The following is a 25047-nucleotide window of genomic DNA, read 5'->3' on the forward strand; positions in this document are numbered from 1 at the left end:
ATCCCTCCTCTCCCAAGTTCTGAAATGGGTGATCCAGGTGAGCCAAAGACAATCCCTCCTCTCCCAAGTTCTGAAATGGGTGATCCAGGTAAGCCAAAGACAATCCCAGAGCCATCATTCAGTGTGGTCTGAATATCAAATCAAATCAAATTTTATTTGTCACATTCGCCGAATACAATAGGGGTAGACCTTAACGTGAAATGCTTATTTACAAGCACTAAACCAACAACAAAGTCCAAGAAATAGAGTTAAGAAAAAGTAATAAATAAACAAATGTAAAAAATGTAATTAAAAGTAACACAGTAAAGTAAAAATAACGAGGCTAAATACAGGAGTTACCAGTACTGAGTCAATGTTTGGGGGTACAGGTTAGACAAGGTCATTTGTACATGAAGGTAGGGGCAAACTGACTATGCATAGATAATGAACAGCGAGTAGAGGCAGTGTAAAAACAATGTAAATAGTCCGGGTGGCCATTTGATTAATTGTTCAGCAGTTATGGATAGAAGATTTTAAGGAGCCTTTTGGACCTAGAGGTGGCGCTCCGGTAGCGCTTGCCATGCGATAGCAGAGAGAACAGTCTATGACTTGGGTGACTGGAGTCTTCGACAATGTTTTTGGCCTTCCTCTGACACCGCTCGGATACCGAGTAGTTGCCATACCAGGCGGTGATGGATGCTCTCGATGACGCAGCTGTAAAACTTTGAGAGGATCTGGCGACCCATGCCAAATCTTTTCAGTCTCCTGAGGGGGAAGAGGTTTTGTCGTGCCCTCTTCACTGCTGACTTGGTTTGGACCATGATAGTTTGTTGGTGATGTGGACACCAAGGAGCTTGAAACTCTCGACCCAATCCACCACAGCCCCGAATGGGTGCGTGTTCGGCCCTCCTTTTCCTGTAGTCCACGATCAGCTCCTTTGTCTTGCTCACGTTGAGGGAGAGGTTGTTGTCCTGGCACCACACTGCCAGGTCTCTGACCACCTTCCTATGGGATGTCTCATCGTTGTCACTGTTGTGTCGTCAGAAAACTTAATGATGGTGTTGGAGTCGTGCTTGGCCATGCAGTCATGGGTGAACAGGTAGTACAGGAGGGGACTAAGCACGCACCTCGTGTTGAGGATCAGCGTTGCAGATGTGTTGTTGCCTACCCTTACCACCTGGGTGAATATGTCAGTGAAGACACTTGCCAGTTGGTCTGCGCATGCTCTGAGTACACGTCCTGGTAATCCGTCTGGCTCTGCGGTCTTGTGAATGTTGACCTGTTTAAAGGTCTTGCTCACATCGGCCAAGGAGATCGTGATCACACAGTCGTCAGGAACAGTTGGTGCTCTCATGCATGCTTGAGTGTTGATTGCCTAGCACGCATGAAAGGCATTTTGCCCGTCTGCTAGGCTCGCGCCACTGGGAGGCTCCCAGCTGGTTTCCCTTTGTAGTATGTAATAGTTTGCACGCCCTGCCACACCAGATGAGCGTCAGAGCCTGTGTAATAGGATTCAATCTTAGTCCTGAATTAACGCTTTACCTCTTTGATGGTTCGTCTGAGGGCATAATGGGATTTCTTATAAGATCCAGCCTTTAGATCGTTGAGGGAGTTGCATGTGGCTTCTGGTTGGGATATGTACGTACGGTCACTGTGGGGACGATGTTGTTGATGCACTTTTTGATGAAGCCCGTGACTAGGTGGTATACTCTTCAATGCCATTGGATGAATCCTGGAACATATTTCAGTCTGTGCTAGCAAAACAGTCCTGTAGCGTAGCATCCGCGTCATCTGATTAGCATAGACTTCTGTATTGAGCGAGTCACTGGTACTTCCTGCTTTATTTTTTCTTGTAAGCAGGAATCAGGAGGATATAATTATGGTCAGATTTTCCAAATGGAGGGCGAGGGAGAGCTTTGTATGCGTCTCTGTGTGTGGAGTAAAGGTGGTCTAGAGTTTTCTTCCTCTGGTTGCACATGTGACATGCTGGTAGAAATGAGGTAAAATGGATTTAAGTTCGCCTGCATTAAATTCCCAGGCCACTAGGAGCGCCGTTTCTGGTTGAGCATTTTCTTGTTTGTTTATGGCCTTTTACAGCTCGCTGAGTGTGTTCTTAGTGCCTGCATCTATTTGTGGTGTAAGTAGACGGCAATTAAAAAATAGAGATGAAAACTCTTGGTAGATAGTGTGGTCTACAGCTTATCATGAGGTATTCTACCTCAGGTGAGCAATACCTCGAGACTTTCTTAATATTAGACATCGCACCCCAGCTGTTATTGACAAATAGACACACACCACCATCCCTCATCTTACCATTTACATTTCTTACCAGACGTAGCTGCTCTGTCCTGCCGATGCACGGAGAAGCCAGCCTACTATATATTATCTGTGTCGTCAAAAGATATTACAGTTTTTAATGTCCCGTTGGTAGGATAGTCTCGAACGGGGATCAACAAGTTTATTCTCCAGTGATTTCACATTGGCCAATAGAACAGATGGTAGAGGTGGGTTACCCACTCACCAACAAATTCTCACAAACGACCCTGATCTCTGCCCCCTGTATTTCCGTCTTTTCTTCACACGAATGACGAGGATTTGGACCAGGTCTTGGAGAAGCAGTACATCCTTTGCGTCGGACAAAAATGTTTGTCCAGTTGGAGGTGCATAATCGCTGTTCTGATGTCTAGAAACTCTTTTCGGTCATAAGAGACGGTAGTAGCAACATTACGTACAAAATACGTTACAAACTATGCAGAAAAACACACAAAATAGAAAAGTTGGTTAAAATGGCAGCCATCCCCGCAGGAGCCATTATCATGATAGCAGACTGGTACAGATTGTTACAGTACCAGAGCACAGAAAGGGTGGTATAGAGAGGACATGCTGCGTCTTGAGTTACTAACTGCACAGCTACATATTCTAATCTGGTCTGGTCTTGTCTGGTCTATGCTAATTAATGCATTGCGTTGCTATTCTCTACTATTTAATTTGATTCAATTCTCTTCTACAGAGCATCTGTTGTGGACTAACCAAAGACAGTGTGACTCTAAACTCTATCATCACAGAAGGAGGGCAGGAAATGATACAGGAAGTTATACACTAGTCTGGTTTTAGCCCAATGAGAAGTCAGGAAGTCCTGCTTGCTGAACTCCACCAATGAGGACTGACCTTTAGTTTGTTTTCTGGAATTGAGCCAATGCCATACATCAACTGTATTATTATGCTGTTACATACAGTGCCTTCAGAAAGTATTCATATCCCTTCACTTATTTCACCTTTTGTTGTGTTAAAGCCTGAATTCAAAATGTATATTTCTTCCCACCATCTACACATAATACACTATATTGACAAAGTGAAAACATGTTTTTAGAAATGTTTGCAAATGTATTGAAAATTAAATCCATAAATATCTAATTTACATAAGTATTCACACTCCTGAGTCTCTACATGTTAGAATCACAGTTGGCAAGAATTACAGCTGTGAGTCTTTCTGGGTAAGTCTCTAAGAGCTTTGCACACCTGGATTGTATAATATTTGCTCATTATTCTTCAAAACGTTATTCAAACTCTATCATATTGGTTGTTGATCATTGCTAGACAACCATTTTCAAGTCATGCCACTCAGGAACATTCACTGTCTTCTTGATAAGCAACTGCAGTGTAGATTTGGCCTTGTGTTTTAGGTTATTGTCCTGCTGAAAGGTGAATTCATCTCCCAGTGTCTGGTGGAAAGCAGACTGAACCAGGTTTTCCTCTAGGATTTTGCCTGTGCTTAGCTCCATTCAGTTTCTTTTTTTATCCTGAAAAACTCCCCAGTCCTTAATGATTACAAGCATATCCATAACATGATGCAGCCCCCACCATGCTTGAAAATATGTTTTATGTTGGATTTGCCGCAAAACATAACACTTTGTACACATTATTGCAGTATTACTTTAGTGCCAAAACAGGACGCAAGTTTTGGAATATTTTTTTTCTGTACAGGCTTTTTTCTTTTCACTCTGTCAATTAGTTTAGTATTGTGGAGTATCTACAATGTTGTTGATCCATCCTCAGTTTTATTGCATCACAGCCATTAAACTCTGTTTTAAAGTCACCATTGGCCTCATGGTGAAATCTCTGAGCGGTTTCCTTCCTCTCCAGCAACTGAGTTAGGAAGGACACCTGTATCATTGTAGTGATTGGGTGTAATGATACACCATCCAAACATGTAATGAATAACTTCACCATGCTCAAAGGGATATTCAATGCCTGCTTTTTATTTTATTTGTACTCATCTACCAACCGGTGCCCCTCTTTGAGAGGCATTGGAAAACCTCCCTGGTCTTTGTGGTTGAATCTGTGTTTGAAATTCACTACTCGACTGAGGGACCTTACAGCCAATTGTTTGTGTGGTGTACAGAGATGAGTTAGACATTGAAAAATCATGTTAAACACAATAAAAAAAATGTTAAACATTTTTTTAACCTTTATTTATTATTATACACAGGGTGAGTCCATGCAACTTATTATGTGACTTGTTCATCCGATTTTAACTACTGAACTTATTTAGGCTTGCCATAACAAAAGCACTTAAGATGTCAATTTTTTATACATTTTTTAAAATGCTGAAAAATATAATTCCACTTTGACATTATGGGGTATAGTGTGTAGGCCAGCGAGAGAACAATCTCAATTGAATCCATCTGAAATTCAGACTGTAACAAATGTAACAAAATATGGAAAAGGTGTGTGAGTACTTTCTGATGGCACTGTAAATGATCTCTTACCTGTGCCTGAGGCTAGCAGGTAACACTGTCGCCCGCACCACATACACGTTACCCCTCATCTATGTCTGTCACAATAAGATGAAAATACACCCAAAAAAATATATACGTACAATGGGGTCCAAAATTATTGACACCCTTCATACAGTTGAGCAATAATGACTGTATAAAATAAATAATTCAAATACTGACCTTTATTTTAAGCTCCAAAAAAAATGACATTTTATTTTATACTAATACAATTGCTCAGAGAGAGAGATTTTATTTAACAAGTAATACTTTTCTTCTCAAAAAGGTAAGGGTCAAAATGATTGACACCCCTAAAGATTTGTATAAAAAAAGTAGCCAAGAGTTTAGTATTTGGTCCCATATTCTTAGAATGCAATGACTATGTCAAGCTTGTTGGATGCATTTTCAGTTAGTTTTGGTTGTGTTTCAGATAATTTTGTGGCCAATACTAATGAATGTTAAATAATGTATTGTGACATGACTGAGTCATTGTCACGATCGTCGTTGTAATCATACTCAGACCAAAGCGCAGCGTGAAATAAGAGAACTGAACAAAAAACAATAAAGAATACACGACCAGTGAAGTTCATGCAGTGCTCACAGGCAACTACACAGAAACAAGATCCCACAAAACACAGTGGGGGAATGGCTGCCTAAATATGATCCCCAATCAGAGACAACTATAAACAGCTGCCTCTGATTTGGAACCATACCAGTCCAACATAGAAATAAATACATTAGATCACCCACCCTAGTCACACCGCGACCTAACCGAAATAGAGAATAAAAAGGCTCTCTATGGTCAGGGCGTGACAGTACCCCCCCCCCAAAGGTGCGGACTCCAGCCGCAAAACCTGACTCTATAGGGGAGGGTCCGGGTGGGCGTCTAGCGTCGGTGGCGGCTCCGGTGCAGGACTTTGCCCTCGCCCAGACCACGGGTCCGACCATGGAGCCTGGTAGAACGCCATGCCCGGACTGGACATCGGAGCAGAGGAGGCCCTCGGCCATGTGGCTGGGTTGTGCGCCGCACCCGGACTGGGCACCGGCGCCGAAAAAGGCTCCAGCTATGGAGCTGAGTTGACTGCCTGGACTGGGCACCGGCGCAGAGGAAGGCTCCTCCCATGGAGCGGGACCGGACGCCGTGCCTGGACTGGGCACCGGCGCAGAGGAAGGCTCCTCCCATGGAGCGGGACCGGACGCCGTGCTCGGACTGGACATCGGCGCAGAGGAAGGCTCCTCCCATGGAGCGGGACCGGACGCCGTGCCTGGACTGGGAACCGGCGCAGAGGAAGGCTCCTGCCATGGAGCGGGACCGGACGCCGTGCCTGGACTGGGAACCGGCGCAGAGGAAGGCTCCGGCCTTGGAGCGGGACCGGACGCCGTGCCTGGACTGGACATCGGCGCAGAGGAAGGCTCCTCCCATGGAGCGGGACCGGACGCCGTGCTCGGACTGGACATCGGCGCAGAGGAAGGCTCCTCCCATGGAGCGGGACCGGACGCCGTGCCTGGACTGGACATCGGCACAGAGGAAGGCTCCTGCCATGGAGCGGGACCGGACGCCGTGCCTGGACTGGACATCGACACAGAGGAAGGCTCCTCCCATGGAGCGGGACCGGACGCCGTGCCTGGACTGGACATCGGCACAGAGGAAGGCTCCTGCCATGGAGCGGGACCGGACGCCGTGCCTGGACTGGGAACCGGCGCAGAGGAAGGCTCCGGCCTTGGAGCGGGACTGGACTGGACATCGGCACAGAGAAGGGCTCCTGCCATGGAGCTGGACTGGACGCCGTGCTCGGACTGGGCATTGGTGCAGAGGAAGGCTCCTCCCATGGAGCGGGACCGGACGCCGTGCTCGGACTGGACATCGGCGCAGAGGAAGGCTCCTCCCATGGAGCGGGACCGGACGCCGTGCCTGGACTGGGAACCGGCGCAGAGGAAGGCTCCTGCCATGGAGCGGGACCGGACGCCGTGCCTGGACTGGGAACCGGCGCAGAGGAAGGCTCCGGCCTTGGAGCGGGACCGGACGCCGTGCCTGGACTGGACATCGGCGCAGAGGAAGGCTCCTCCCATGGAGCGGGACCGGACGCCGTGCCCGGACTGGACATCGGCGCAGAGGAAGGCTCCTCCCATGGAGCGGGACCGGACGCCGTGCCTGGACTGGACATCGGCACAGAGGAAGGCTCCTGCCATGGAGCGGGACCGGACGCCGTGCCTGGACTGGACATCGACACAGAGGAAGGCTCCTCCCATGGAGCGGGACCGAACGCCGTGCCTGGACTGGACATCGGCACAGAGGAAGGCTCCTGCCATGGAGCGGGACCGGACGCCGTGCCTGGACTGGGAACCGGCGCAGAGGAAGGCTCCGGCCTTGGAGCGGGACTGGACTGGACATCGGCACAGAGAAGGGCTCCTGCCATGGAGCTGGACTGGACGCCGTGCTCGGACTGGGCATTGGTGCAGAGGAAGGCTCCTGCCCTGGAGCTGGAGGTTCTGGACCGTGGACCGTCGTAGGAGGTTTCGAACCGTGGACCGTCGTAGGAGGTTTCGAACCGTGGACCGTCGTAGGAGGTTCCGAACCGTGGACCGTCGCAGGAGGTTCCGGACCGTGGACCGTCGCAGGAGGTTCCGGACCGTGAAACTTCTCAGGAGGTTCCGGACCGTGAAACGTCTCAGGAGGTTCCGGACCGTGAAACGTCTCAGGAGGTTCCGGACCGTGAAACGTCTCAGGAGGTTCCGGACTGGGGACCGTCGCCTGAAGCTCTGGACTGGGGACCGTCGCCTGAAGCTCTGGACTGGGGACCGTCGCCTGAAGCTCTGGACTGGGGACCGTCGCCTGAAGCTCTGGACTGGGGACCGTCGCCTGAGGCTCTGGACTGGGGACCGTCGCCTGAAGCTCTGGACTGGGGACCGTCGCCTGAAGCTCTGGACTGGGGACCGTCGCCTGAAGCTCTGGACTGGGGACCGTCGCCTGAAGCTCTGGACTGGGGACCGTCGCCTGAAGCTCTGGACTGGGGACCGTCGCCAGAAGCTCTGGACTGGGGACCGTCGTCTGAAGCTCTGGACTGGGGACCGTCGCCTGAAGCTCTGGACTGGGGACCGTCGCCTGAAGCTCTGGACTGGGGACCGTCGCCTGAAGCTCTGGACTGGGGACCGTCGCCTGAAGCTCTGGACTGGGGACCGTCGCCAGAAGCTCTGGACTGGGGACCGTCGCCTGAAGCTCTGGACTGGGGACCGTCGCCTGAAGCTCTGGACTGGGGACCGTCGCCTGAAGCTCTGGACTGGGGACCGTCGCCTGAAGCTCTGGACTGGGGACCGTCGCCTGAAGCTCTGGACTGGGGACCGTCGCCTGAAGGCTCTGGACTGGGGACCGTCGCCTGAAGCTCTGGACTGGGGACAGGTGGCTCTGGACTGGGGACCGTCGCCAGAAGCTCTGGACTGGGGACAGGCCAGGAAGCTCTGGACTGGGGACCGTCGCCTGAAGCTCTGGACTGGGGACCGTCGCCTGAAATTCTGGACTGGGGACCAGGACGCCAGAAGCTCTGGACTGGGGACCGTCGCCTGAAGCTCTGGACTGGGGACCGTCGCCTGAAGCTCTGGACTGGGGACCGTCGCCTGAAGCTCTGGACTGGGGACCGGCGCCTGAAGCTCTGGACTGGGGACTGTCGCCAGAAGCTCTGGACTGGGGACCGTCGCCAGAAGCTCTGGACTGGGGACCGTCTGGGCCTGGAGGAAGCTCTGGACTGGGGACCGTCGCCTGAAATTCTGGACTGGGGACCGTCGCCAGAAGCTCTGGACTGGGGACCGTCGCCAGAAGCTCTGGACTGGGGACCGTCGGAGGCACTGGACTGGGGACCTCGCCTGAAGCTCTGGACCGGGGACCGAGCCTGAAGCTCTGGACCGGGGATCGGAAGCTCTGGACCGGGGACCGTCGCCTGAAGCTCTGGACCGGGGACCGGTGAGCTCTGGACCGGGGAGCCTGAAGCTCTGGACGGGACGTCGCCTGAAGCTCTGGAGGGACCTCGGAGCTCTGGACCGGGGACCGTCGCCTGAAGCTCTGGACCGGGGACCGTCGCCTGAAGCTCTGGACCGGGGACCGTCGCCTGAAGCTCTGGACCGGGGACCGTCGCCTGAAGCTCTGGACCGGGGACCGTCGCCTGAAGCTCTGGACTGGGGAGGCGCACTGAAGGCCTGATGCGTGGGGCCGGCACAGGTGGCACCGGACTGGTGACACGCACTTCAGGGTGAGTACGGGGAGCAGGCACAGGACGTACCGGACTGGGAAGGCGCACTTGAGGGAGAGTGTGAGGAGGAGACACAGGACGTACTGGGCTATGGAGGCACACTGGAGACCTGGTGCGTAGAGCTGGCACAGATGGTGCCGGAACGATGACACACTCCGCACGGTGAGTGCGTAGAGGAGACACAGGACGTACTGGGCTGTGGAGGCACACTGGACACCTGGTAACTAGATCTTTGACCCTCTGTAACTTTCTCACTCATCATTATTGACGATTCATTCAGGATGATCTGTAATCATGGTAGCATCCACATTCATGTAGATGTCTTTAGAAACATATTATATTCTTACTTACAATAAAAGTGACTCCAGAATGACATAATACGTTATTTACCATTCATTACCATTCATATTTACCAATCATCTGAAACACCACCAAAATTAACTGAAAAATGCAGTCACAAGCTTGATGTAGTCATTGTGCGCTAGGAATATGGGACCAAATGCAAAAAATGTGACCACTTTATTTATAAGAAGTGTCAATAATTATGACCCTTACCTTTTGGAAAAAAAGTTGTATTATTTATTTTATACAGTTATTATTGCTCATCTTTATCAAGGGTGTCAATAATTTCAGACCCCACTGTATATTTAAAATGATGATCCAGGGAGAGGACAGGTAAGACTGGACAGGATAGGAGAGGAGAGGACAGGATAGGAGGTGAGAGGAAAGGATAGGAGAGGACAGGTGAGGACTGGACAGGATAGGAGGTCAGAGGACAGGACAGGAGAGGAGGTGAGAGGACAGGTGAGGACTGGACAGGATAGGAGGTCAGAGGACAGGACAGGACAGGAGGGGACAGGAGCGGAGGGAGGGGAGGGGACAGGCCAGGCCAGGAGAGAAGGGGAGAGGACAGGATAGAAGGGTATAGGACAGGATAGGAGGGGAGTGTACAGGAGAAGAGGGGAGAGGAGAGGAGCGGAGGGGAGGTGGGGAGTGGAGTGGAGAAGGAAGGCGAGGAGGGGAGGAGAGAGGACAGGTCAGGAGAGGACATGAGAGGAGGGGAGGAGACAGGAGCGGAGGGGAGGGAAGGGGAGAGGACACTAGAGGAGGGGAGATGAGAGGGAAGAAGGGGAGAGGGCAGGAGAAGAGAGGAGGGGAGAGGAGATGGAAGGACGTCTCACCTATGATCCAGAGTATGAGCAGGTAGTCGATCATCTCCAGGGCAGGGCCCATGGTGTTCTTCTTGCCCTCGTTGTACACCAGAGAGTACAGGTTGATGAGCAGGAGGAAGGTGAAGTAGGAGGCACTGTGTATGATGAACTTGACGAAGGGCGTGTGGATGATATGGCCCACGCGGGAGCGCGGCACCACCAGGTAGCACAGGGAGAGCAGCGGCCACAGCACCGCCACGCTCAGTACCGTGGACATCTTCAGACACGTGTGTTTACGCCGGTAGCTGGCCGTCTCGCCGAACCAGACGGTGTTGAGGAACTGCTGGCAGTTGGACTGGGCCACAAACTGGAGGGGGTGGGGAGGAGGTGGTGCCATGCAGGGACAGTGGGAGGCGCCACAGAACAATGATGTGGATGGACATGTAGGAGTCAACAGGGAAACAAAGAGAGAAGAAGTAAAGGGTTATTCAGAATGGTAATTCATTCCAGAATACGGTACATGCACATTGTCAACAGTGTGCTTGTTTATCACATGTCTGCCTTGGATTTGTTTTCTGTGGAAAACTGTGACTGATCCCATCTTTATGGTTTGTTCCCAGTCATAATAAACTGTACTAATGTTATCCTCTGTGATCACATACCACCACTGACACAAAACAGAAATAGGAGGCATGTTTATCAAACACAGATTCAGTCAAGGCTATGAAGAGAAAGTGTTTAGGGCTCTGTGGCACAAGTTCTCTCTCTCTCTCTCTCTCTCTCTCTTTCTTTCTCTATCCATCTTCCTTTCTCTCTTCCAGGTTCTGGTACCAGAGGAGCTCTTATTAGCATAATTTCTCAATGTGAGACAGAATGGTAGCAGCATGCTCGAGCCTCACTGTGATATAAAATATAATCCAAACACAACCTGCCAGGCTGAGCAAGCACAGTTATAAATAAAAGAACAGCTTCAAACATCCACCCTCATAACAGTCGGTCTCTGCCTCTCTGTCTCTGCTCTGGTTTGAGCTGGTCCGGCCCTCGATTGCATGTAGCCTGGAGAGACTATAGCTAAATCAGGGTCATATTTCCACCAGACAACTACAGGAAAAACAGATGTTGTGGACTTCACGTTTTATGTTTGATGAATAGTCATTCATAATTCACTATAATCACCCTCTTTACCTAGCAGTCTGCTATTGCCTGTGTAGGCTACAATAAAATAGTCCAAACAATTCACATGATGTATGTTCTGTATATATAGAAATATAAATGATGCCTGCTATAAATCCATTAAATGCTTTCAACTGTCAACCATTTCCACCTATTCATCATTTTTTATTTGTTTAGCCTAGCGCTGTATGCTAATACATTTGAGGGAGTGGTCCCTCCCTCCCTCACCTCTTTCTGCTTCTATTTGATGGACACTTTGAGCCTCTTATGTCAAGTGTTATTGAAGCGTTGTGGTTGCAAGTTCACTTGGCACATCTAGAACTCTTTCTTTAGGGGGGTTTCTATAGGCCACCAAGTGCTAACGGTCAGTATCTAAATAATGTGTGTGAAATGCTTGATCGTGTATGTGATGTAAAAAGAGAGGTCTACTTTCTTCGGAACCTGAATATTGACTGGTTTTCAACAAGCTGTCCACACAAGTGTAAGCTTCTCACTGTAACCAGTGCCTGTAATCTGGTTCAGGTTGTTAATCAACCTACCATGGTGTTTACAAACACTACAGGAACAAGATCATCCACATAATATATCGATCACATTATTTTTTTTGTATTTAGTTTTTCCCCTTTTCTCCCAAATTTCATGGTCACCAATTGGCAGTCTTGTCTCGTCGCTGCAACTCCCGTACGAACTTGGGAGAGGATAAGGTCGAGAGCCATGCATCCTCCTAAACACGACCCAACCAAGCCGCACTGCTTCTTGACACAATGTCTGGCCCACCACAGGAGTCGCTAAAGCGCGATGGAACAAGAACATCCCTGTTGGCCAAATCTTCCCCTTACCCACACAACGCTGGGCCAATTGTGCACCGCCCCATGGGTCTCCCGGTTGAGGTGAGGGCTGATGTAAATACTATGAATGCCAGTCTCTCTTGGCTTAGAGTTGAGGAGAGAATGACTGCATCACTTCTTCTTTTTATAAGGAACATTAATGTGTTGAAAATCCCACATTTTTACAGTCAACTTACACACAGCCCTGACACACACACTTACCCCACCAGACATGCCACTAGGGGTCTTTTCACAGTACCTAAATCCAGAACAAATTCAAGAAAGCGTACAGTATTATATAGAGCCATTAACTCCCTTCCATCTCATATTTCTCAAATAAACAGCAAACCTGGTTTCAAAAAACATATGAAAAACATACACCTCACGGCACAACGCCTCTCCCATATTTGACCTAGATAGTTTGTGTGTATGTATTGATATGTAGGCTACGTGTGCCTACATATCTGTCATTGAGCTGTTGTCTATTAATGTTCTGTACTATGTAATGTTTCATGTTTTGTATGGACCCCAGGAAGAATAGCTGCTGCTTTTGCAACAGTTCATGGGGATCCTAATAAAATACAAAATACCTAGGGTTGCAAAATTCCCAGGTCTGGGAATCCTCCAAGGAAGGATTTCTGGAAAACTTTAGATAAATTACTGGAACATACTGGTACTTGATGGCCAGTGATTTTGAGTCTCACCTCTTTCTGGTTGTACTTGATAGCTAGTTTGAGGCGGCTGAGGTTCATGCGTTCCTCCATCAGGCCTCTCTTGTCCACTGTGTCCTCATTGGCCATGTGGTTGAGGATCACCTCCAGTTCTCTGGAGTTACGTGCCTGGGCCAGGAGATCCTTAGCAAACATCTTACACTGCTTAGCCAGCTCCTCATAGTCATTCCTGGAACCATGAAGAGGAGAGGAAAGTGAGAAGAGGAGAGGGAGAAGAGGAGAGGGGGAGGAGGAGGGGAGGAAGAGCAGGGAGAGGGGGAAGAGGAGAGCAGAGGTGGACGAGGGGAGACGGGAGAGGAGAGGGGGAAGAGCCAACTGACATTCCCTCCTGAGGTGCTGACCAGTTGCACCTTCGACACCCACTGTGATTATTATTATTATTTGACCCGGCTGGTCATCTTTGAACATTTGAACATCTTGGCCATGTTCTGTTATAATCGCCAGCCGGCACAGCCAGAAGAGGACTGGCCACCCCTCATAGCCTGGTTCCTCTCTCTCTAGGTTCTGGCCTTTCTAGGGAGTTTTTCCTAGCCACCGGGCTTCTACACCTGCATTGCTTGCTGTTTGGGTTTTAGGCTGGGTTTCTGTACAGCACTTTGATATATCAGCTGATGCAAGAAATACATTTTATTTTATTTTATTTGACGATGATGAAGAGGAAGAAAAGACACACAGAATGAGTAAAACGGCTTAAAGCTGAAATCCGTAGCTGCGCATCTCCTATGTCCGTTTGGGATATTACAAAAACAAAGAAGTTACTGCAAACAACAAATACAGTTTTTTCCCTCTGTCGTCATTGCAGGTGTGACTTTTTTTTAGCACAATACTGGTTGCTCCTCTCCTCCGTTTCATTAACAAAACCAAAACAATAACACAGGTGCTGGTGTGAACAGTGGGGCTGTTTCCCCCTTTACGTATTCCAGCTTTAAGTAAAATAATTTCATTGAATTTATTTAGCCAGGATAGTCCAATCAGTAACACCGGTCAGTCTTTTAGCTAGTAGCTAGTAGCTATGCAGCCATAAACCAGTCATAGGGCAGAAATACAGCAAGCCCTTATAGAAGGCTATAGAAGGCAGTGGTGGAAAAAGTACACAATTATCATACTCACCCAGTAATATACTACTTCAGTAAAAGTCTAAAGGTGTTTGGTCTTAAATATACTGAAGTATCAAAAGTCAATGTAATTTCTAAAATAAATAAATCATTTCAAATTCCTTATCTTAAGCAAACCAGACGGCACATATTTATTTTTTATTTACTGGTAGCCAGAGACACACTCCAACATCATTTACAAAGTCAATGATGTCAAAAATATAAATAGTAGAGTACAGATACCCCCCAAACTACTTAAGTAGTACTTACTTTAAAGTATTTTTACTTAAGTACTTTACACCCCTGATGGAAGGAAGCCATTGAGCAGGGTTCCCCAACTGTCAACCCCCCAATCTTCATTGTTGGACATAAAAGACTGTAAAAAACACCAGGAAATCTGTTCCAATTTATTCTCACGCATAATAGAGAGACTTGCATGTGTTTGTATACAAATGTGAGGAAGGTTTGAAATCTAATATTATCTGTTTTGGCTTCTTGCGGCCCCCGACCATCCGATTAAGATATATATATATATAATATATAATATCTTAATCGGATATATATATATTATTTTAAGTTGATGATCCCTGCCTTTGAGTGTCCTGCTAGAAGCTCTCACCTGAACTCACCTGATGTTTATGTGTGTGTGTCTGTGGCGTACCTGAACTCCACCTCGACCAGGCTGAGCTCCCTGAGGTCTGCACTCAGCTCAAAGGCCCTGAGGATGGGGTCCTCCTCGGTCAGCATAATCAGAGACGGGCTGGCCAGGCACCTGTAGATGTCCAGACGAAACCTGGGGGTTTGGTAGGGGAGCCAGGGAGGGAGGAGAGTGAGAGGAGGTTGAGGTAAGGAGGGAGAGAGTTGTGGGAGAAGGAGGTAGGAAGGGGATGAAGAAAAGGAGAAAGGAAGGAGAAAGGGAGAAAGAAAGCAAGAGGGAAGGAAGAGTAGGTGGGGGGAGGGAGGGGGAGATAGAGGAAGGGAAAGAGAGAGAGAGAAAGAAAGAGAGAAGACAAGAGAGTCACAAAGCTGTTTCTAAAAGTTTACATCATTTGACTTCTTGTTCCTCGTTCTGTACCTATTTAAAACTCCTTCTTGTTCCTCGTTCTGTATCTATTTAAAACGTATTCCCATCGACATGCTGTTGTGATCTGTGTGCTGATTCACAGTGGGCTGTGTGGGAGGCCTCTGTCACACAGTTAGAATATAAACACCAAGCAGAACATAGCATTGATTCCTGCTAATACTTCTAAACAGAAACCCAGAAATTGTCCTATTGCTTCAAAGATAAGAGTGCAAAGTTTTTCCTAATGTCTGTGAAAGACAAGACAAGTCATCCAGCTCTGGTCAGTGGAGTCAGTCATTGTGTCCAAAATGGAGGGTTGGGTATGTTACTTTCTAAATGCAGTCCTTTACAGTTACTAGTTACCTGTCCAAAAGTGTAATCAGTAAGATAACTTTTGGATTACCCAAACTCAGTAATTTAATCGGATTACTTTCAATTACTTCTAGATTATTTTCCCCTTAAGAGGCACAAAGTTGCATTTTTCATAATGAATCTTGTTCTAAAGGCAGCTCTGCAGAGTTGTAAACATAACCTTAACTCTAACATTAACCACACTGCCAACCCATAATGCCTTACCCTTCCTTAAATTAAGACCAAAAAGCAACATTTTGTCTTCATACATTTTTACAATATTTGCAATTTTGACTCTGCAGCTGGCCCATCTAGAGGAAACTTCTCAGTTCTGACTCATCCCAATAAGTGTCAACCTGTTTAAAAGGCATTAGAAGAAGACAAAATGCATTTTACCAATTTGAACAATATCCATTGCAGGATAAATCAATGTTAGAGTTGACATAGTTGGCCATAAATGGATGTTGCATTTTACTTTAAGGTTTGGTTATGTAGGCTTCTTCTAACCCACTGCTCTCTACTACAGATAATAATACGATGAGTTTTTATTCAAATGAAAAAACAATCTGTCAGATTTCCAGTCATTCCAATTCATTTCATCTTCAAAAGAAGGACATGGAAATATGGAAATATAGATAAGCCAAATGGTTTAACCTGAGCGTAACCCTAAAAGTAAGGACTAATTATCCTACCTCGTTGTTTATGATTTTGTTGTCCTGGAGAAGTGATTGGGAACATTGATTTGAGGTGAAAAATAAATGCTGCTCTTTGAATACAGTGCCTTGAATACAGAGGTTTTTGCATTTGAAAAATATATGCCATATCCTGCATTTGCTATAGAGACTATAGAGACTGTTTACATTTTTGTTGGTGACACTTTGATATCTTAATCATTTGCAGCAGTCTAAATCTATCAAAAGTCTGCGTGTTTGAGCACGTGTCTGTTAGGCCTATGGCATTTCTTTTCAATCAGCACTTGATTGAGGAATAAAAGCTCCACTCGTGCTCTTCTTAAATTAAACTAGTTTTTGACAGTATGGAGCACAAGTTTAGAAGGGAGGAACTTTTATTCCATAGGCTGGGATCCGCACTATGCGGCTGTTGCAAGAGAACATTTTATTCTGGCTGTCCAAAGGGGCACATTCATTACGCCGATTCTGTTGCAAAACATTTCTTAAACGTAAGTGAACGGAATGAAAAGGGGTGTAACGGCGTTCTTCCTTTGTTGAATGAGAGTCGGACCGAAATGCAGCGTGTTGGTTACTCATGTTTTTTAATGAAGAAAAAACGGAACTATACATGAAATAACTAATAATTACAAAACAACAAAACGGAACGTGAAACCTAATTACAGCCTATCTGGTGAAACTACACAGAGACAGGAAAAAAATCACCCACGAAATACACAGTGAAACCCAGGCTACCTAAATACGGTTCCCCATCAGAGACAACAAGAATCACCTGACTCTGATTGAGAACCGCCTCAGGCAACCAAACCTAAACTAAACACACCCCTAATCAACCACAATCCCAATGCCTACAAAAAAAACAATACGACAACACAATAACATAAACCCATGTCACACCCTGGCCTGACCAACTAATTAACTAAAAACACAAAATACTAAGACCAAGGCGTGACAAGGGGTGAGACCTACCTGAATTTGTCCAAAATAAACTCAAATTTTGATCTGTTTTCTTCTGTTTGGTTCTTCAACAGTAAACGGTTTCCTTAATGGATACACCCCGGTCGCAAAAACAACGATTGATAGGCATCTAAAACTTCTTCAATTCAACTAATATTGGGTGAAAATGCACATACACTGAGTGTACAAAACATTAAGAACACCTGGTCTTTCCATTACATAGACTGACCAGGTGAATCCAGGTGAAAGCCATGATCCCTTATTGATATCACTTAAATACACTTTAATCCGTGTAGATGAAGGTGATGAGACAGTTTAAAGCATTTTTAAGCCTTGAGACAATTCAAACATGGATTGTGTATGTGTGCCATTCAGAGGGTGAATCGGCAAGACAAAATACTGTATTTAAGTGCCTTTAAACAGGGTATGGTAGTAGATGCCAGGAGCAACGGTTTAAGTGCATCAAGAACTGCAATGCTGCTGGGTTTTTCACCCTCAACAGTTTCCCGTGTATATCAAGAATGGTCCACCACCCAAAGGACATCCAGTCAATTTTAAATAACTGTGGGAAGCATTGGAGTCAACATGGGCCAGCATCCCAGTGGATTGCTTTTGACTCCTTGTAGAGTTCATGTCCCGATGAATTGAGACTGTTCTGAGGGAAAAAGGGGTAGAAACTACTCATGTTTTGTACAATCTGTGTACATCTGTGAACAGCCATCCACAATCACAACATCCACAATCCATAAGGTGCAAATAGCTGAATGAGAGAGCAGCAGTGTGATTCACATCACTGTAGCCTAGATATCAATAATACATGATATCCGTATTGCCCGTAGGCTACACCACTGCTGTAGTCCTTACCTCTCAGTGTTAATTCATGTTGGATAATCTTTGGGGAAGGACCTTCCAGTGGCCGGTGATTTTATTGCAGGGAAACTGAAATCCCGTTTTTACCTCATTTCTACCAACATGTCACCTGAGCAACTAGAGGCTAACCCTGCCTAAATGGCACCCTGTTCCCTATATAGTGCACTACTATATAGGGGAGTCCTATGGGCCCTGGTCAAAAGTAGTGCACTGCATAGAGAATAGGGCGCCATTTCAGATGCAACCAGTCAACCCAGAAAAGGGAGATGATGTATGATGGGGTTGTCTCCCAAATAGCTCTACCACTGTCAACAGGTCAGCACCTTACAATAACCTTTGGTGAACAGACACCTTCTTGACACCATATGTGGATTTCCTTCTATTTTCCAGGTTCCAGAATACCAGAGCAAGGACAAAACGTCAAAACAAGTGTCCTTTGAAGGTAGCCCAGGAAAACGTTATTCGTTTTACAAAGAGGTGTGTACCTACACACACACACACTCTCGAACACATCCATGGTCACATGGCAGACACACCGCCTCCCCCTTAGTGGTCCCCCTTAGTGGTTCACTGTGGATAGGAGTAGAGAATACTTACTTGATTATTCTATCCTTCCCAGAGAGAGAGAGAGAGAGAGAGAGAGAGAGAGAGAGAGAGAGAGAGAGAGAGTGTGTGTGTGTGTGTGTGTGTGTTCTACAGGATCGTACCTGGAGTGGCGTAGGCTGTCCTTCTTGTTCTTGGCATTACAGAGAGTACACTCGCAGCCCACAGCGTGAGGCCTGGGCAGGGAGATATCCTGCTTCAGCAACATGGTCAGTATCTCATAGTTGTTCCTATGGGCCGCCAGGATCACTGGAGCCACATCCATGGTGGTGGAGTACTCGGGGTTCTGGATGCGCTGCATCAGTTTCTGACAGAGAAAGAGAGAGAGGGAAGGAGAAGAGGCTTGTTGTTATTGATGCAGTCTTTAGTCCTCGAAAAGCATTCATTTGTCCTGATAATGTAATGTACTTTTTGCTCTAAAATACAGGGTCAGGAGAGTCACTTGGCTGTGGCAGGTAATAATCAATTTATTATCATAAGTATTACAATGGTGGAGAAGAGAAGAGACTAACAGCGATGGAGGGCTTCGAGGACCTCCTGGGGTGATGGTTGAGAAGGATATCCACAGCTCCCACCACCTCCGAGTCAATGGCCACTAACAGAGCATCTGTTGCCTAGGACAAACACAGACACAACAACAGCACCGGGTTAGAGAGAGAGAGCCTGGACCAAACACAACAACAGGACAGGGTTAGAGAGAGAGAGAGAGAGAGAGAGAGAGCCTGGACCAAACACAACAACAGCACCGGGTTAGAGAGAGAGAGAGAGAACCTGGACCAAACACAACAACAGGACAGGGTTAGAGAGAGAGAGAGAGAGAGAGAGAGAACCTGGACCAAACACAACAACAGGACAGGGTTAGAGAGAGAGAGAGCCTGGACCAAACACAACAACAGCACCGGGTTAGAGAGAGAGAGAGAGAGAGAGAGAGAGAGAGAGAGAGAGAGTTTGAGTTTTAAATACTCTTTATTGGGTCTGGGGGCCCACCACACAATAAATACTCATACAAAACCACAGTTACACATCAATTAAAAACACAACTCCAATTCCTCCTCCACAGTAACTACACACAACAGCCTCTGAATACCCCATATACTCAAAAACAGATCGATGTTGTTGACAAGTTTATAATAGGAAAACTCAACCCTTAGTCTCGCTGCCAACATTCCCTCCAGCATTCCCACCACATCCACAGACCCCTGTCCCCGAATACTATTCTTTCGGGTCTTCCATATCGCTAATTTTGCTGCCCCTAACACAAAATTAAGCAACACAACTACACCCTTTTGACTGAACCTGTACTTTGGCCCAAATATATACAGTTGGGAAGAAAAACCTCTCCCAACGTTGAGAACCAATCAGTGATCAGGTCAATTATCCCAACCAACCTGGGACACAGTAAAAACAGATGTGCCAGAGATTCAGACTCAGCACAGAATGGACACCCCTCTCCAACAGTAGGATCCAGGTGTACCAGATGCATGTTGGTGGCTATAACTCCATGTATTATCCTCCATTGGAGGTCAGCTGTCCTCTTATCAATAGGCAGTTTATATAATGATCGCCAACAGCCTTTTGGAGAGGCACTTGGACCAAGCACATCCGCCCACCTCGTCGATTTTACCCCTTCCAGGGAAGAGGCATGGGACACCTTTACACATGTTCTGTATATGGCCTTCTTTCCCACCTCCTTGAACTCCCCCAGCTCCGGGGTATCGAAGGAAAGCAGCATCCCCACGTCCTCTTCAAATGCCCCCATCGCAGCACTAACAATCAGTGCAGGGAACACATAATCCAGACCCTCCTTCCACCGATCAGAATTGGAAGTGTCAGTCACATACTGCAGATGAAGCTCTGGCAAGGATTCACAGACCTCAGAGACAACCTTCCTCAGTAGGCGAGATGATCGGATCCCTGCTCTTTCTCCCAGCTCCTCCAACGAACTGCTCCTGCTCCGCATCAGATGGCCCAGCTTGGTACACCCCACGCCTAACAGGCATGAACGTAGGCTGGCTGAACCCAGAACACGGGACTGGATGGCAGTGTTATGAAAAAGAGGCTCTTCAAAAAGCCACATCCCTGGTGGCGTGCAGGCCTTACGGGACTTGACAAAGACTCTCCAAGCCTGCATAACAGACTCATAAAATGGAGTCAGGCCAGTCAAATCACCCCCCTCCAGTTTTAAGAGGAAAAGATGCCTGTCTAAGCCCAAACAACCCGCTCTCCTCATCAATATGTAGGCTGTTTCAACCCAGCTCGAACAGTCTCTGTACAACAATCTCTGGGCAGCTTGGAGCCGGAAAGCCGTGATCCTAGAGGAAATGTCCACCAGGCCTTGCCCACCCTCGTGCAGTGGCAGGTACAGGGCTGCAGCTTTAATCCAGTGTTGTCCAGACCAGAAGAAATTGACAAGGGCCCTCTGAAGCTCTTGTATCAGACCCTTTGGTGGCTGTAAAATCATTAGTCTGTGCCACAAGGTAGAAGCAGCAAGATTATTAGCTACCAGGACCCGTCCCCTATAAGACAGCTGGGGCAACACCCATTTCCACCTTGACAGTCTAGCACACACTTTCTCCACTACACCATCCCAGTTCTTTTTCTGAAAGACATCAGAGCCTAGAAAAACCCCCAAAGTCTTCATCCCTTCTCTGCCCCACTGAAGCCCCCCTGGTAACCGTGGAGTGGACCCCATCTGAAGCTGACCTGCCCACAGAGCTTCACTCTTTCCCCAATTGACTCTAGCTGAGGAGGCCCCCTCATACACCTTTAAAGTGTTTAAAAGAACCTTAACATCCTCACCCCCTGTAATAAAAACTATCACGTCATCTGCATACGCAGACAGTGCTATCGTGGGACCCTTCATCACACCTGGCACAGAGAAACCAGTAAGCTTCGCTCTTAAAAAACAAAGCATTGGTTCAATCGCCAGACTATATAACTGCCCTGAAATTGGACATCCCTGCCTGATGCCCCTTTGGACAGGGATGGGGCAACTTAAACCACCACCCACCTTCACCATACACGAGGCTCCAGCATACAGTAAATTCACCCAAGACAGAAAAACATCCCCAAACCCAAAGGCTTTCATCGTTTTAAACAAGTAGTGATGGTCCACACGATCAAAAGCCTTCTCCTGATCCAATGAAAGTAAACCCACATTTACATCAGGCAGTTTACAAATGTCTAAAACATCTCTTATCATAAACAAATTGTCAACAATAGAGCGATCCGGTACACAGTAGGACAGGTCCTTGTGGATCAACACTCCCAGATACTCTTTCAACCTATTTGAGAGACATTTCGAAACAATTTTGTATTCTGCGCACAGCAAAGCAACAGGTCTCCAATTTTTTATGAGAGCCAAATCCCCCTTTTTGGCAACAGTGAAAGCACCGCACGTTGACAGGATACAGGAAGAGAACCCTCATGAAAAGATTCACACAGCACTTCATAAAAATCCTCCCCAATAGACCCCCAAAAGTGCTTATAAAACTCAGATGGTAAACCATCGATGCCAGGGGCTCGGCCTGTTGAGAGCTGCATAACTGCTGTGGACAGCTCCTGCAATGTAATGTCAGAGTCCAAAGCGACTCTCTGCTCAGGTCCCAATTGAGGAAGACCATGTAACAACTGTTCAGTACACAGAGAGTCACAATCCTCCGCCTTATAAAGAGACGAGTAGAAATCCACGGCATGTTGACGCATTTCAATATCATTCGTGGTCACCTTCCCATCAGGGAGACGAAGGCAGACCATCTGTTTTCTTTGAAACGTCGACTGTCCCAGGTTAAAAAAAAAGCACTAGGAGCATCCATATCCTTAAGGGAAGCGAAACGAGACCTAATCAAGGCACCCTTCACTCTTTCATGCAGAAACGACCTCAGTTCATGTCTCTTGTCCTGTAAGTTCATGACTAGTCCAGGGTCGTTCTGAGTGAGCAGCTTCAATTCAATAAACTTGATGTCCTGTTCAAGGGCCTTGATAGTCTCTTTAACTTCAATTTGAGACAGAGCAGTATACTGTTGACAAAATACTCGTATTTGGGCCTTCCCAACCTCCCACCATTGTCTCAAGGACTCAAAATTCCCTTTATAACCCTCCATTTTTCCCAAAACAACAAAAACCTGTCACAAAACATGACATCATGTAACAATTTAACATTAAAATACCAGTAAGGCGATGACCTTCGTGGACAGGACAAGTGAATATCAACAGTAACAATATGATGATCAGAGAAACCCACAGGAGTAATGGCACACTTTCCAACCCTACTACAGTAGTGATCAGATACATACAACCTGTCTAACCTTGCTGCACTGACACAACCTTCATTAATTTTTAGCCATGTGTATTGCCTAACTTTTGCATTTCTAACTCTCCACACATCAGAAAGCTCAAACTCATGTAATAGGCCAGACAGGCAAGTGGCTGACCGCAGGTGAGGTTCTTCAGCGGTGCGATCAACAGTAAAATCCACTGTACAATTCCAGTCACCCCTAAAACCATACACCCCTCTTGGTCACACTGTCTTAAGGTTTCCTTTATTTGATCAAAAACAGCAATACGCTCTGTACCCTCATTAGGAGCATAAACATTCAAAAAAACTAACGAAAATCCCATAACATCCACCTTGACCAATAAAACCCGACCCTTGACAATCTCTGTTGTAGATACCACAGTCACCCCTAAGCCTGAGGAAAACAAAATTGCCACCCCAGCACTGAAATTAGTACCATGACTGAGTACATGTTGCCCCTCCCACCACATACCCCAGTCAACCTCATTTTCCTCATCACTATGTGTCTCCTGTAGGAAAACTACATTAAGTCTTTTCTGTTTTATTACTTCTAATACCCAAGCCCTCTTATTCCTGTCCCTTCCCCCATTAATATTAAGAGAACCTACCCTTAGTACTTCCATATAGAAAAGAGAAAAGAAAAGCAGAAGAAACCATAGAGAAACCAATGAGAAAAAAGACACCCTATGAAGCATGATCATCATCATTATTTTTTTTTCTTCTCTTAACCTGACTACGTTTCCCACCACCTTTTGCTGCAGCAACAGCAGTAACAAATTTCCTCAAGCGAAACCACTTCTTCTCACTCAGCTGGTCTAACCCCACCGTCTTCTGTAACATCACAGCTGACCTCACAAACTTATCAACATCAAAATAATCTGCCAATTTGACAGATTTCCCAAAAGTCTGATCCAGAAACTCATTTACCTCCTCTAGATCATAAACTGAGTCATCACCAGCAGCTGTCATATCTGAAGAGATCTCCATATCATTCTCCTGATCCTCAGCTGAGACCACAGACAACTGACTCCCCTCTACCACATCCCTTTCAACACTCCCCACTTGCACCTCATCACTCGTACCAGGCATCTCCTCCACTACCTGGGAGACTAGCCCCACCTGAACATCACTACTCATAGTGGGCATCTCCTCCACTAACTGGGAGTCTAGCTCCACATTAACCCCAGCACTCGTAGTGGGCATCTCCTCCACTACCTGGGAGCCTAGCTCCACATTAACCCCAGCACTCATAGTGGGCATCTCCTCCACTAACTGGGAGCCTAGCTCCACATGAACCCCAGCACTCGTAGTGGGCATCTCCTCCACTACCTGGGAGCCTAGCTCCACATGAAACCCAGCACTCGTAGTGGGCATCTCCTCCACTAACTGGGAGCCTAGCTCCACATGAAACCCAGCACTCGTAGTGGGCATCTCCTCCACTACCTGGGAGCCTAGCTCCACATGAAACCCAGCACTCGTAGTGGGCATCTCCTCCACTACCTGGGAGCCTAGCTCCACATGAAACCCAGCACTCGTAGTGGGCATCTCCTCCACTACCTGGGAGCCTAGCTCCACATGAAACCCAGCACTCATAGTGGGCATCTCCTCCACTAACTGGGAGCCTAGCTCCACATGAACCACCTCCTTTACCCCAGCACTCATACTGGGCACCTGCTCACCAGTCTGAGGAACTGGCTCTTCAGATACATCCTTACCTTCTACAACAATACTTTTCTGTAACATAACATTTCCTTCTAATACAAGTTGCAATCCCGTGCCCTCAACACGGATAACTTGTTCCTCAGCAACAGGTGCTTGTGGCTGCTCTACCGCTGTCAGCTCACCTCTCCCTACATCAGTGGGCCCAGGCGTTACGATGACCACCTGTGCCCCTCCCTCTGCCTTCTCCCTTTTCGGGCAAGCATATCGCTTATGACCAACATCCCCACACTCAAAACACCGTTGACTACCCGTACTAGCATAAACCATATACATTCTATTGTCATACTTGATTTTAAACGATAACTCTAAAGTCTGCTCCGGTGAGTCCAAAAACATAAACACCTGTCGCCGAAATGACATTACCTGTTTCAACGCCGGGTGTTTGCAACCCAACGGGACAACCTTAATTGAACTGGCGAACTTCCCAAAGCGCAATAACTCGCGCTCCAATAGCTCATTTGGAATAAACGGTGGTACATTTGAAATCGTTACCCTTGTTGACGGAGAAAAAGCGGCGTAACTTG

The 25047-nt window shown here is 47.2% G+C and overlaps 1 protein-coding gene across 1 annotated transcript in view; it reads right to left on the reverse strand.

Annotated features, from left to right (window-relative positions):
- The window catches only part of trpc1 (transient receptor potential cation channel, subfamily C, member 1), a 48483-nt gene that overhangs the window by 14056 nt on the left and 9380 nt on the right, over positions 1 to 25047 (reverse strand). The window contains exons 3-7 of the mRNA XM_064949226.1: positions 19017 to 19118; positions 18609 to 18811; positions 14633 to 14764; positions 12851 to 13046; positions 10177 to 10513 (exon numbers count right to left, since the gene is read on the reverse strand). Of these exons, the coding sequence (XP_064805298.1) occupies positions 10177 to 10513; positions 12851 to 13046; positions 14633 to 14764; positions 18609 to 18811; positions 19017 to 19118 (970 nt within the window). The remainder of the gene's footprint in view (positions 1 to 10176; positions 10514 to 12850; positions 13047 to 14632; positions 14765 to 18608; positions 18812 to 19016; positions 19119 to 25047) is intronic.

Source organism: Oncorhynchus masou, chromosome 30 (genome assembly GCF_036934945.1).
Source record: "Oncorhynchus masou masou isolate Uvic2021 chromosome 30, UVic_Omas_1.1, whole genome shotgun sequence".
NCBI classification, from domain to species: Eukaryota; Metazoa; Chordata; class Actinopteri; order Salmoniformes; family Salmonidae; genus Oncorhynchus; species Oncorhynchus masou.